Source organism: Haliotis cracherodii, unplaced genomic scaffold, assembly GCF_022045235.1.
Source record: "Haliotis cracherodii isolate W230 unplaced genomic scaffold, xgHalCrac1.p SCAF_15, whole genome shotgun sequence".
NCBI lineage: Eukaryota > Metazoa > Mollusca > Gastropoda > Lepetellida > Haliotidae > Haliotis > Haliotis cracherodii.
In genome coordinates, this window is record NW_027266270.1 from 12,550,909 (window position 1) to 12,566,431 (window position 15,523).

The window sequence follows — 15,523 nt, forward strand, 5'->3', positions numbered from 1 at the left end:
TGTGAGTACACCACTGACAATGTGTGAGTACACCACTGACAAATGTATGAGTACACCACTGACAAAATGTGAGAGTACACCACTGACAATGTGTGTGAGTACACTGCTGAAGGTGTGAGAGTACACCACTGACAATGTGTGAGTACACTGCTGACAATGTGAGAGTACACCACTGACAATGTGTGAGTACACCACTGACAATGTGTTAGTACACCACTGACAAATGAATGAGTACACCACTGACAAAATGTGAGAATACACCTCTGACAATGTGTGAGAGTACACCACTGACAATGTGTGAGAGTACATCACTTACAATGTGTGAGAGTACATCACTGACGATGTGTGAGAGTACACTGCTGACAATGTGTGAGAAGACACTGCTGACAATGGTTCAGAGTACATCACTGACAATGTGTGTGAGTACACCACTGACAATGTGTGTGAGTACACTGCTGACAATGTGAGAGTACACTACTGACAATGTGTGAGTACACCACTGACAATGTGTGAGTACACCACTGACAAATGTATGAGTACACCACTGACAAAATGTGAGAATACACCTCTGACAATGTGTGAGAGTACACCACTGACAATGTGTGAGAGTACATCACTTACAATGTGTGAGAGTACATCACTGACAATGTGTGAGAGTACACTGCTGACAATGTGTGAGAAGACACTGCTGACAATGGTTCAGAGTACATCACTGACAATGTGTGTGAGTACACCACTGACAATGTGTGAGAGTACAATGCTGACAATGTGTGAGAAGACACTGCTGACAATGGTTGAGAGTACATCACTGACAATGTGTGTGAGTACACCACTGACAAATGTGTGAGTACACTACTGACAATGGTTGAGAGTACGATGCTGACAATGTGTGTGAGTACACTACTGACAATGGTTGAGAGTACGATGCTGACAATGTGTGTGAGTACATCACTGACAATGTGTGAGAGTACATCACTGACAATGTTTGAGAGTACGTCACTGACAATTTGTGTGAGTACACCACTGAAAATGTGTGAGTACACCACTGACAAATGCGTGAGTACACCACTGACAATGTGTGAGAGTACATCACTGACAATGTGTGTGAGTACACCACTGACAATGTGTGAGAGTACACCACTGACAATGTGTGAGAGCACATCACTTACAATGTTAGTGGATACACCACTAAGAATGGTTGAGAGTACGGTGCTGACAATGTGTGAGAGTACATCACTTACGTGTGTCAATACACCAATGACAATATGTGAGAGTACACCACTGACAATGTGTGAGAGTATATCACTGACAATATGTGTGAGTACACCACTGATAATGTGTGAGTACACCACTGACAAATGGGTGAGTACACCACTGACAATGTGTGAGAGTACATCACTGACAATGTGTGCGAGTACACTGCTGACAATGGTTGAGAGTACGGTGCTGACAATGTGTGAGAGTACACCACTGACAATGTAGGAGAGTACACCACTGACAATGTGTGTGAGTACACTGCTGACAATGGTTGAGAGTACGGTGCTGACAATGTAGGAGAGTACACCACTGACAATGTGTGAGAGTACACCACTGACAATGTAGAGAGTACACCACTGACAATGTAGGAGAGTACACCACTGACAATGTGTGTGAGTACACTGCTGACAATGTAGGAGAGTACACCACTGACAATGTAGGAGAGTACATCACTGACAATGTAGTAGAGTACACCACTGACAATGTGTGTGAGTACACCACTGACAATGTAGGAGAGTACACCACTGACAATGTGTGTGAGTACACTGCTGACAATGTGTGTGAGTACACCACTGACAATGTGTGTGAGAGTACACCACTGACAATGTAGGAGAGTACACCACTGACAATGTGAGAGTACACCCCTGACAATGTGACTACCTTGGACACTCCAGGTGTGTCGGGCGTCCAAGCAGTACCTGAAGCTGATGGCCAGCAAGGCTGCGATCCGCATCCAGGACATCAACCCCATGCTGTTCAACTTCGTGGAGGAACTCAGTGAAATCAAGGTAGGCGGGACGTCATTGATGAGTCATGTGTCATCTTTCGGCCAGTAAATCTGTCATTCAGTTTAATCCCCCATGAACTCTTTGATGTACCAGGATCCAAGGCTTATGGGTTTGAATCCCTGATTATGATCCTTGGTTTGTCAGAACCATATCTGTGATCTGCATTACTTTGGACTTTGCTCTCACATTAATATTAATGTAGTATTAATGAGTGAATGCGGTTTACGTCGCTTTTAGCAATATTCCAGCAATATCACGGTGGGGGACACCAGAAATGGGCTTCACACATTGTACCCATGCTGGTAATCGAACCTGGGTCTTCGGCGTGACGAGCGAACGCTTTAACCACTAGGCTACCCGACCGCCCCGCTCTCACATTAAGCTGTCAAGCTGTGTTATGACTGACCAACCAATAAACCAACTCATTCAATCACTCTTATACTTCCTGCAATACCTGATTTGTAGCTGTAATTGTAAAAAAACATATTCACCTTGTTAAGTGCCCTTTTCCAATAAGAATGTAAAATGAATGATAATCTAAAGATTTATTTGCACCTTCCTCGTCAGATGTAACATTTACTCCAAATGAAGTTTTGAATGATGTAATGATAATTGATCATGGTAAACTTTTAAGATTTATACTCACCGATAAAATAACCCGCATATACCATGTATGTTCGTTAATGTTTGAACAATTACTCATATTCAAGAGATATAGAACTTGGGGTGGACATTCTTGAAGTAAACCTGTAGACAGCATTAGGGTGAGTGAGTTGGGTTTAACGATGCTTTTAACAGTATTCCAGTTATATTGCAGCTTAATGTGGGAGGAAAGCCCGAAATGATGCAGGTCTCAGACGTTTACAACTTCGGTGAAACCCACGAGCACGGGTATGGTGCTGACAAACCTAGAAACATAATCGGGGCAAACCGGGATTCGAACCCACAATCATAGGTTTCTGGCGAGCGTAAGGGATGCAACTCTTCACAGCGAATCGCGGCGCCTTAGACGACTGGGCCACCCGTGCCCCCCCTATCCTCATGAACGCATCACATGTCACGTCACAGATCCATGACTCGAGATGCACCATTTGTGTTGTGCAGGATTTCGTGTAAAGTTTGAAAATCTTGTGCAACATATCGTAATTTGAAAAAAGTCACTCTGTGGTAACACTTGACTGATTGTTAGTTTTGTCATTTAGTGGTACATATTGGAAACATCTCTTCTTAACATACATACTTCTCTATATACTTCTATGGTTTGCGTTTCATTTGGCAGTGAGTATATATAGAATCAGTTTTACCTATTGCCAACTAACTTTGCAACAAACTACACAAACTCACATTTATACTGGGTATTTAAGGAAGGCTCAGTTGTGTCATTTCCCTCCTATAATAACTTCCACATCATTGAATGTACTCAGATGATCCCAACAGTAAAATTATAAAACTGCCTTCATGCAGCCATAGACGTTGGTTGAGCTTCAGAGCCTTGTGACTGTTCCATCGAAATATGGCCCAGATGACACAACGATGTTATCTTGAGCCGAGGTTGTTTATTTGGTTATATACTTGATAACAAGATGTATTTGTGAGCACACAGCAGCACTCTTAACCAGACTAATTTCTAACTGTCCTTCCCCAGCAACCTACCTCCCTTACGTCACACATACTATTCCATAGAACATTACTTACCAGTATGTTACCCTGGCCACATCGAATTCGATCACTCACTGGCCGCCGCCTTGAAAGGAGACTCGCTCACGCGAGATCTCGGTATATTTTTGTAACTTTTAATATTTAACATGACTATTGTGATTGTCATGAAGATGCTGTTTGTGCTGTTACAGAAGCTGCGAGAGGAGATGCTGGTGATGAAGAAGTACATCTTGCTGTGTCCCAGTGCCATGAAGTCCAAGCTGTTGCTGCTAGTGCAGACTCGGCAGCACTTCGTGGAGAGCTCCGACATCTACAGCATGAAGGACCTGATGGACATCCAGACAGACACGCTGCTGTCGGAACTAGCCCAGGTCCACTCTGCATGGGCACAGCACATCAAGACAGACTGTGAGGTAAGACCTGTGGACAGACAGACAGACAGACACACTGCTGTTTGCACTAGAGCAGGTCCACTCAGAATGGGCACAGCACATCAAGACAGACTGTGAGGTAAGACCTGTGGACAGACATCCAGACAGACACACTGCTGTTTGCACTAGAGCAGGTCCACTCAGAATGGGCACAGCACATCAAGACAGACTGTGAGGTAAGACCTGTGGACAGACAGACAGACAGACACACTGCTGTTTGCACTAGAGCAGGTCCACTCAGAATGGGCACAGCACATCAAGACCGACTGTGAGGTAAGACCTGTGGACAGACAGACAGACAGACACACTGCTGTTTGCACTAGAGCAGGTCCACTCAGAATGGGCACAGCACATCAAGACAGACTGTGAGGTAAGACCTGTGGACAGACAGACAGACAGACACACTGCTGTTTGCACTAGCCCAGGTCCACTCAGAATGGGCACAGCACATCAAGACAGACTGTGAGGTAAGACCTGTGGACAGACAGACAGACAGACAGACAGACACGCTGCTGTTGGAACTAGCCCAGGTCCACTCGGCATGGGCACAGCACATCAAGACAGACTGTGAGGTAAGGCCTGTGGATAGACAGACACGCTGCTGTCGGAACTAGCCCAGGTCCACTCGGCATGGGCACAGCACATCAAGACAGACTGTGAGGTAAGACCTGTGGACAGACAGACAGACAGACACAGACAGACAGACATGCTGCTGTTTGCACTAGAGCAGGTCCACTCAGCATGGGCACAAGACATGAAGACTGTGTCCCCCTTACAGTGGCGGCTCCCAGCCCCACTGAAGTTACAAATGGTCCAAGTGGAACCCCCCTTTTTCTGAAATCCTGGATTCCCCCTGCCCTATATGATCCATGACAGTAGTTGACACTGTAACCTACACATCAGTGAGGAGCAAAAAGGAAAACAAAAATCTCTGGTGTTTTACAAAGAAACATGAGGGACAAATATTTTAGTAGTTACAAACGTTGTCCATCAAATGAAATGATCAGTGTTAGTCTGTTTCTGCATTGTTGGCTCAGCCTGTGTTAAAGTGTCTTGTTGTCTCCCCAGCTGTGCCAGGCTCGAGGCTTCTTCTGTGAGATGTGCGAGGAAAAGGAGGTGCTGTTTCCATTCGATAACATCGCCGTGGTCTGTTCCCAGTGCTCCAATGTCATACACAGGTATGTGTTTAGTGTCATACACAGGTATGTGTTTAGTGTCATACACAGGTATCTCTTTAGTGTCATACGCAGGTATGTGTTTAGTGTCATACGCGGGTATGTGTTTAGTGTCATACGCGGGTATGTGTTTAGTGTCATACGCGGGTATGTGTTTAGTGTCATACGCGGGTATGTGTTTAGTGTCATACACAGGTATTTGTTTAGTGTCATACACAGGTATGTGTTTAGTGTCATACACAGGTATTTGTTTATTGTCATACACAGGTATGTGTTTAGTGTCATACGCGGGTATGTGTTTAGTGTCATACACAGGTATTTGTTTATTGTCATACACAGGTATGTGTTTAGTGTCATACGCAGGTATGTGTTTAGTGTCATACGCAGGTATGTGTTTAGTGTCATACACGGGTATCTGTTAAGTGTCATACGCGGGTATGTGTTTAGTGTCATACGCGGGTATGTGTTTAGTGTCATACGCGGGTATGTGTTTAGTGTCATATGCGGGTATGTGTTTAGTGTCATACGCGGGTATGTGTTTAGTGTCATACGCGGGTGTGTGTTTAGTGTCATACGCGGGTATGTGTTTAGTGTCATACACATGGATTGTAGTTTCATATGAAGGTATGTTTTTAGCATCATAGTCAGGTAAAGTATTCTTCATACATAGGGATTGTAATGTCATACACAGGTAAATGTCATGTCATGCACAGGTAAATGTCATGTCATACATAGGAATTCTAATGTCATACACAGGCAAATGTTATGTCATACACATGGATTGTAATGTCATACACAGGTATTTGTTTAGTGTCATACACAGGTATGTGTTTAGTGTCATACACAGGTATTTGTTTATTGTCATACACAGGTATGTGTTTAGTGTCATACGCAGGTATGTGTTTAGTGTCATACGCAGGTATGTGTTTAGTGTCATACGTGGGTATCTGTTAAGTGTCATCCGCGGGTATGTGTTTAGTGTCATATGCGGGTATGTGTTTAGTGTCATACGCGGGTATGTGTTTAGTGTCATATGCGGGTATGTGTTTAGTGTCATATGCGGGTATGTGTTTAGTGTCATACGCAGGTGTGTGTTTAGTGTCATACGCGGGTATGTGTTTAGTGTCATACACATGGATTGTAGTTTCATATGAATGTATGTTTTTAGCGTCATAGTCAGGTAATGTATTCTTCATACATAGGGATTGTAATGTCATACACAGGTAAATGTCATGTCATGCACAGGTAAATGTCATGTCATACATAGGAATTCTAATGTCATACACAGGCAAATGTTATGTCATACACAGGGATTGTAATGTCATACACAGGTCAATGTCATGTCATACACAGGGATTGTAATGTCATACACAGGTAAATGGCATGTCATACACAGGGATTCTAATGTCATACACAGGTAAATGTTATGTCATACACAGGGATTCTAATGTCATACACAGGGATTTTAATGTCATACACAGGGATTTTAATGTCATACACAGGGATTGTAATGTCATACACAGGTAAATATCATGTCATGCACAGGTAAATGTCATGTCATACACAGGGATTGTAATGTCATACACAGGGATTTTAATGTTATACACGGGGATTTTAATGTCATACACAGGGATTGTAATGTCATACACAGGTAAATAGCATGTCATGCACAGGTAAATATCATGTCATACACAGGGATTCTAATGTCATACACAGGTAAATGGTATGTCATACACAGGTAAATGGTATGTCATACACAGGGATTGTAATGTCATACACAGGGTTTGTAATGTCATACACAGGTCAATATCATGTCATACACAGGTAAATGTCATGTCATACACAGGGATTTTAATGTCATACACAGGGATTGTAATGTCATGCACAGGTAAATATCATGTTATGCACAGGTAAATGTCTTGTCATACACAGGGATTCTAATGTCATACACAGGTAAATGGTATGTCATACACAGGGATTGTAATGTCATACACAGGGTTTGTAATGTCATACACAGGTCAATATCATGTCATACACAGGGATTGTAGTGTCATACACAGGTAAATGTCATGTCGTACACAGGGATTGTAATGTCATACACAGGTAAATGGCATGTCATGCACAGGTCAATGTCATGTCGTACACAGGTAGATGCCATGTCAAACACAGCTAAATGTCTTGTCATACACAGGGATTGTAATGCCATTGACATGGTCATGTATTGTGATACTGTAGTAATTTGTTATCTTCCCGAGGCAAGGGAGTTAACTGACAGTAAAAGTCCAGTTTCCACCCATGCCGAACTAGGCTGGTATTTCATTGCTCAACCATAGCTCCACTAGTGGCTATTATGAGTTATGCCCCTTTTATGTCCCTCCTTTTGACCATTAGATTCCATCTCTCACGTCACTTGCGTTTGCGTAAAAGTCAAGATGATCTGATTGATAATCTATATTGTTATAAAATGGGTCTTGATCACCTTGATTAAAAACACGTAAAGATTTGCAAAATATTTGCCCACGTCCATTTGACAGTACACATGCTATGCAAATCCTGCATTCAACTGAAATCAGGATGTTGAAATCCATGTTAACTAACCGGGTATCTAGTTCGTTACCCAATTTTAAATTGGACTAAGCATAGAATCGTTATTTCAGACAAAATGTAACTCTGGAATTCCAGTCTGGACTTTTATAGTTAGTAAACGCCCTTGCCTGAGGAAGATGGTAATTTATGTGAGAGTAATTAAGATATAGGAGTTGATGTTTCATGAGACAGTGTGACTGAGAGACACTGAGTGGGGAGGTTTCTGTTTCAGGCATTGTTTTGACAAACGAGGTCAGTGTCCACGATGTCAGAGGAGAGACAGACGGAAGGTCAACTGAACTCATCCAGTGTCCATTGACCGGTCAATGTCCACGATGTCAGCGGAGAGACAGACAGAAGGTCAACTGACCTCCTCCAGTGACCTTTGACCTGTCTTTTTTTGAGGAAATCAACAGTGAGATGAACACAAGGTGAGCTGACCTCATCCAGTGTCCATTGACCGGTCAATGTCCACGATGTCAGAGGAGAGACAGACAGAAGGTCAACAGATCTCATCCAGTGTCCACTGATCCGTCAGTGTCCACAATGTCAGCGGAGAGACAGATGGAAGGTCAACTGACCTAATCCAGTGTCCACTGACTGGTCAGTGTCCACGATGTCAGAGGAGAGACATACGGAAGGTCAACTGACCTCATCCAGTGTCCACTGACCGGTCAATGTCCACGATGTCAGCGGAGAGACAGACGGAAGGTCAACTGACCTCATACAGTGTCCACTGACCGGTCAATGTCCACGATGTCAGCGGAGAGACAGACGGAAGGTCAACTGACCTCATACAGTGTCCACTGACCGGTCAATGTCCATGATGTCATCGGAGAGACAGACGGAAGGTCAACAGATCTCATCCAGTGACCTTTGAGTCGTTATTGAGGGCATCTGTGAGAGACAGGTGGATGGTCAACTCGCCTCATCCAGTGCCCATTGGCCAGTCAAAGATCCCAGGCCAGTGTTGGATGCTGAAGTTGTCGGAGTGAACATTGTTGTGAATCAGATGTTGTGTGAACAGAAGGAAGAGACAGGGTGTCCGAGGACAGGGAACTCCAGGTCAAAAATGGGCGTTAGAATGTTAGCTATATATGTGATAAACTACACTTACATTACAAATTGTAAATATACCATATATGTAAGACCGTGATATATTAATTGATATATTTTCATCCTTGCTCGACTCTTAAAACATGTCAGCCTTTATCTCATCATGTAATGTGCAACAGGAAGACTGACATGGTAATATCAAAAAAAAAGTTGGAGGAAAATCTGTTAATTGATTTTTGTGTCAAGAAAATGATGTGATTAGAAGATATGACGAAGGCAACGTTTCATCGAAACATGAAAGATGGGCATTTACTTCATCAGGGACTGGGGTTTGCTTTTGTGTCCAGTATAAACTCTTTCTCTAGTTTTACAAACATGAATTTCTTAATGTTTCATCAATAAGATTTTCGTTCACATTAAGTTTGAACAAAAAGCATTGTAGCCATCACATTGTTGCTTGTTCTAGATACAATGTGGAATAAAGTTGCACTGCTTTCTATATACAGTCGTGCCTCGTTTATACGGACACTTGCGTCTTTTCACAATTTGTCTGTATAAACGAATTTCCGTATAACTGAAACCAGCTTCTTACTGGAAGAGTGACTTCCCTTCAATTATGCAACTCATGACAGATGACAGAGCAAACAGATACATCCACTCAATCTTTATTCATACACGTTTCAAAAAGTCTGTCATGGAAGTTTGAACTGTCACCAATTGTCGATTTTCCTATGGTATGTCCAAATTCAGTGCCATAATGCTTACTGATGGTTTCTAAACTTGCTGACAGGTGTTTTTCTTTAAACAGACAAATTTCCCTTTTTTCGCGTGCTGTAACTGCGTGTCGCTTTCGTTTTCACTGGTTGACAGGCCATACTTACACAACTTTGACCTCTGACCTCCACAGACGCCATATTTATCTAAGGGGATTACATGTACAATAAACAAGCTCGTCTCAAACGTAACTCAGTGTCACTTGGTTAATTGACTTCTGAAGAATTTAAAGGATTACCACCAGCAGAAGTGTATTGTTCGGATAAGTGAGACAATTTTGTGTGCATTTCAGTGTTTTGTGTATGAATTTCCGAATATACTGGTAAATTTATATAGTAATTATTTTGTTTTGAATGAAAATCATCCGGGAACTGAGGTTTCCGGATATCTGAAGTCCGCATAAGCGGGGCATGACTGTATTGCCATATAAGGCTAAAAAAAATAATCATCACAAAGCTCCACTTCATTTTCAGTGAGATTTGAACTCTAAACAGGAGACATCTATTTTGCTGAAATGAACACATTAAAAAGATTTAGAAAAACAATTTCCTCCTGATTGAGCATGGGGACCCCACAAAACTTCAAAATTCTAATTCTGCATAGTATCCGTCCTTAGTGTGACCTATCTCAAGTTATCAGTAGCAAGGTGTATCACAGTGAGGTACTTCATAAGAGCACATGTCCATACATATCAATGACAAATATACAGGTCTGTAAAGTGCTCTAGATATGCATGACTGTATGGTGAACAAAATGTAAATATATTTATTCCAATGTGTATATGTGAAGTTATATTAAATGAATGCTATTTACGTACAATTCTTGTCTTGTTATGGCAGTATGAATGACGAATGTGTGAGTGTAGTGGACCGCCTCCGTGGTCTGGTGGAGCATCTCCCTGGAGAAAAGGAGATTGAGTGAGTGAGTATGGTTTTACGCCGCTTTTAGCAATATTCCAGCAATATCACTGCGGGGGACACCAGAAATGGGCTTCACAAATTGTACCCATGTCGGGAATCGAACCTGGGTCTTCGGCGTGATGAGCCAACGCTTTAACCACTAGGCTACCCGACCACCCCCTGGAAAGCAGGAGGTCATGGTTCAATCACCACCCGCGTCATACCGAAAGACGTTAATAAATGGTACTTGTTACACATCCTGTTGTTCAGCATTGAGGGGATAAAACAGGACTGGTCGGCATGGAGTCTGAATATTGTATGTCAGTGGAGTATTCATGTTAAACTGCGACATTGTATCTCAGTGGGCTAGCACTATAGTCAGTCAGTCAGTAAGTGAGGTTTTACGCCGCTTTTAGCAATATTCCAGCAATATCACGGCAGTGGAGACCAGAAATGGGCTTCACACATTGTACCCATGTCGGGAATCGAACCTGGGTCTTCGTCATGACGAGCAAACGCTTTAACCACTAGCCTACCCGATCACCCCGGGCTAGCACTATAAAAATCAGCATCAGTATGTAACTAGTACAAGCCCTCATGCACGCATGACGCAAAATATGTCGTTAAACCTGTCGCAGAATATATGGTTAATCCCTTATCTCACAGTATAATAGGGCTCAAGAATAGGCATTGTCCCCATCCAACGACAATCTATGCTCATTACCCAATTAGGCTACTATCAGGATGATTGTGTGTGTGTGTGAGAGGCTCCTTGTACTAGTCCAGACAAATGCTGTTTTTATTGTGCTAGCTCACTGAGATACAATGCCTCAGTTGGTTGTACTGATGATGTCCCCTGCTTGTTCCATTCGTTTGTAATTTGATTGGTCAAAGGTTCCTGGCACACCTAAGGGACATAACTCTACACAGACAACTGCAGCACCATAGACGACTGGGCTACTTGGGCCATCTATGAGAAATAACAATCAACACTTCACAATTGAAAAGATAACAGAATTTTATTTCTTTTCCACAAGATTTGAGTCTTAACATCAGCACTCAAGCAAATTTCAACTATCAGTTGCCATCAAACTGGTACATACTCACATATATATTGCATGGCTTCAACATACATTTAACATGTGTACAAGATATTTATTCTGCAGTCTTTTCCTTTAAGCTCTAAATCGTGACTATGCAGCCTTTAGTTGCATGTGTGCACAGATACTCCTTGATGACAACTGCTCTCACACGTTACACTTCTAAGGTAGCATATCATTAAACAGGAATTTATCTTATTGTATTCTACAAATTAAATGTGTCTTTGAATTTCATCCCTACATTTTTTTTTTACAAGGAAACATCCAGTGGACCCTTTTTCCATAGATGGGTTTTAAAGACTGATTGAATTTTGTACATAAAAATGTGTCATTTTTTCAAAAATATTCAAATAATCACATTCTGCAGAATTCATCAAAGAGTAACCGGTTATGGAAAATGCAAAAGATTATATTAGATTATATTAGCTAATAGAAAATTCTAATAATGAAAATATATTAAATGCCAACTCTCACAAAACGTAACTAATACCATCCCCTAAAAAAACAGGTAGCTGATAAGTAAGTGTCGATCATTCACTAAGCATTTTATCATTCATTTTAATGCCTTTCAAAGACCTGATTCATTAAGAATTCTGTAACAGCTGATTGGAAAGTACCCTGGGTGTATCACCAGTCTCTCCTGTGCTGTACCTTCAACAGGCTGTTCAAGTGTACCCTGAGTGGCAACAGGTGACAGGTATTACAGGTTCACGCAATACTGTCACAATGCAAGATACAATGTTTATAGCACTTCCGGGAATATCACTGACTGGGTATAAACATTAACACTCTCTGAGTATACAAGGGAACCTATGGCAGTCATGGACACAAGCACACACAGCACTGCTACATCTTCCTTGGTCCAAGCATCATCTGACCTTGTTAAATGAATGACAGGTTCATTTGGGGGAGGGGAGGAGAGAGAGAGAGAGAAAATGTCTGGGTTTTTTAAATACAAAATCCAGCTTTTCCAGTGAACAAATACTTCATGTGTGTAAAACCTAGGGCAAATTTAGATTTTTCTGGATTTTTTTTAAACAAATAATTATTTTTCAAAAATTGCCATATCATCAAATTGTCAGTCAATAAGAATTACAACTATGCAAGGCTTCATATCTTCATGTATATTATGACATCTGGTCCCACTTGCACAAAGCGATCTAAGCGCTAAGATGATCGTAACTCCCATACGTTAACATAGGCTTACGACAGTCTTAGCGCTAAGATTGCTTTGTGCAAGTGGGCCCTATAGTGCTAAGGGTATATCTGTGGTAATGATCTCTTCACTATTACTGTCAGAACACCTTCACATGGAAACGGCTGTCTTAGCACTATCTGGCTCTCTGGAGAGGCGCCGCGAAATAACTGGAATAAAGTTAAAAGCGGCGTTAAACCCAACTCACTCACTCTGGAAAGGGGAACCTGAGATTGGGACAGGCATTGGGACAGGCACTGGGACAGACTATGGGACAGACTATGGGACAGATTCTGACTCAGAGACGGAGACTTACACAGTAGACAGACTCAGTTGACCGACACTTTCGTTGCAGCACGAGTCTACCTTTCGTAAATTACACTGACTATGGTTGATTTATCCGGCTGGCAGATGATGTTTGGAACAAAATACTTCAGAGAACATTCATTCTTGTAACAAGCACACAACAAAGTATAAAAGACAAAACAGTCTCCCATTGTTCACTCACAGAAACACTTCCAATAAGCTTTCAGTGTTAGACATACAGTACGTCTGTCCACTTTAGTCACAGACTTCGGATTGAAAACAAAGAATTCTGTGTAAAAAGACCTTGAAAACAATGCAGAATTATTGCCATTTCATAGCTGTATTATAAAAAAGAAACAAACTGCAGAAAACAGAATCCATCATATTCTAGGAATTTAATACATACACTGCTGACAAAAGAGCGTGACCTACTGCGTGTTCAACACAAATTGATTATTCTAGATTACACGTGTCTGTACAGACCACAGATGGGGAAGACGGACCAGGGAGAGAGGTCAGCACCAGGACCAGCAGGGCGGCAAGTAGACGAGTGCATCATCTTCAGGGGTAGACATGGCAACCAGTGTTCGAAAAATACAAAACTGCCAGGCTGCCATCAGGACCCACAGATTTAAGAATCTGCAGGCCCCAAGAACCACTTCAGGCCCTCATTTAAAAAACTGCAGCTTATCGTGACAAATAAATTGACACGTTTATTTACCGCAAGGACCCGTACAAATTTGAAACTACAGGCCCAACACAAGATATACCTGCCACGGGCCTGCACTTATTTGGAACACAGATGACAACTAGGCCGCTAGTCGAAGATGAGAAAATTTAGAGGGATTGGTTGTTTTCTCCCCAAATCTAGTCATGTTACATAAAATAGATGTCCAAAATGACCTACGGACTAGTTAGATACAACCACCCGTGTCTACCCCTGATTTTGATGGGAAGACGTAACAACGTCCAAAACTGTTGTATAATGAATCTTAGACAAACTCGGCTGCATCAGAGTGAAGCTTGAGTATTTTTCAAGAAAAAAAATAATACAAAAGGCATGTGTATCTTTTTTGGAAAAAATGCTACATGATTAATTCTAGAAATAACCATAAAGTTTTACATGTGCAAAAAAACAGTGTAATCGGGTGTCAACACTGGCGATATGTTCACTTTCGCTATGACCTCTCTTTCTCCATGGACGTCATCAGACAGATTTTCCACCTGGGTGTATGAAAGACTTGGGTGGTTGCAGTATCTCAGTAGGCAAATCTCATGTTGGGGGCGTAGCTGAGCTTATCCAGGTTGGGCATGCAGGCAAAGTTGATCATGGGAGGAGGGCCACACATGAGGATGAGGGTATCCTCACCGGGCGGGGGCAGGTGCTTCTTGATCATCTCATCACTCACGAACCCCTTGCTGAAGCTCCACCCTGAAGCAAGGAGAAGAGGGTTAGACATTTTTTTATATTTTTTGGTCTTGATATTCCAAGTATCTGTGAATTGGTTGGATTTTAAAAATATATATATATATATTTAAAAATTTACTTTTTTAAAATAGATTTTTCTTCTTCTGAAGTTTCAATGCCACTGCAGCCAACGAATGTAACTGCTGTCATCAGCAAGACGATAAGTGTCTCTTTACTTTGTTATTATTTTTTTATGTTTTGCAATATATCCGTATATCCATAGATTAGCAGTAGTATTCAATATGCCCCCGTTATGTATATAGACTTCAGTCATGATCAAGGCATTTCGGTCTCAATGACCAAGGGAAGTCAAGGAAGACTTTCCCTCAAACGACTAGTTTGTCTCAACTAGACAATCCAGTGATTGACATCATGAGCGTCGATCTACCCAATTGGGATATGATGACATGCATCAACCAAGTCAGCGAGCCTCACCACCCAATCCCATTAGTCGCCTCTTACAACAAGCATGGGTTGCTGAAGACCTCTTCTCTATCTGGATAACTAGTGTCGCATCATAATTGTTTACAACAATGGAGAGTCAATTGTCTCTAAAAGACCAGTGTCCACCCTTGCCAAACTATGCTGGAATTATGGAGTTATGTCTTAGTTCCCATCACCAGTACTAGTGGTAGGACGATACACTGATGCATCGGTAGATCGCGATATTCTACTTCCCGTTTCAAGTATTGATCTTAGTCGCATACTAAGTACAAAATATCGATTCATACCTTAAATGTTTACTTTAATGGCTGTTACACCAAACACTAATTAGCAGTGAAAAAAGTAAATATTTTTATCCGTTGAGTCATACGTGCGCTGTTCAAGA

General features: G+C 41.8%; 2 protein-coding genes across 3 annotated transcripts in view; one reads left to right on the plus strand and one right to left on the minus strand.

Annotated features, from left to right (window-relative positions):
- Positions 1-8,251, plus strand: part of LOC139461818 (differentially expressed in FDCP 8 homolog A-like) — a 34,715-nt gene extending 26,464 nt beyond the window's left edge. Inside the window, exons 9-12 of the mRNA XM_071243298.1 lie at positions 1,932-2,045; positions 3,896-4,117; positions 5,204-5,313; positions 8,129-8,251. Of these exons, the coding sequence (XP_071099399.1) occupies positions 1,932-2,045; positions 3,896-4,117; positions 5,204-5,313; positions 8,129-8,195 (513 nt within the window). The 3' untranslated portion in view covers positions 8,196-8,251. The remainder of the gene's footprint in view (positions 1-1,931; positions 2,046-3,895; positions 4,118-5,203; positions 5,314-8,128) is intronic.
- A 3,374-nt stretch (positions 8,252-11,625) lies between these two features.
- LOC139462294 (NADH-cytochrome b5 reductase 3-like) overlaps positions 11,626-15,523 on the minus strand; it is a 30,444-nt gene continuing 26,546 nt past the window's right edge. For both annotated transcript variants that reach the window (XM_071243919.1, XM_071243918.1), the window contains exon 9: positions 11,626-14,658. In XM_071243919.1, the coding sequence (XP_071100020.1) occupies positions 14,486-14,658 (173 nt within the window). In that variant the 3' untranslated portion in view covers positions 11,626-14,485. The remainder of the gene's footprint in view (positions 14,659-15,523) is intronic.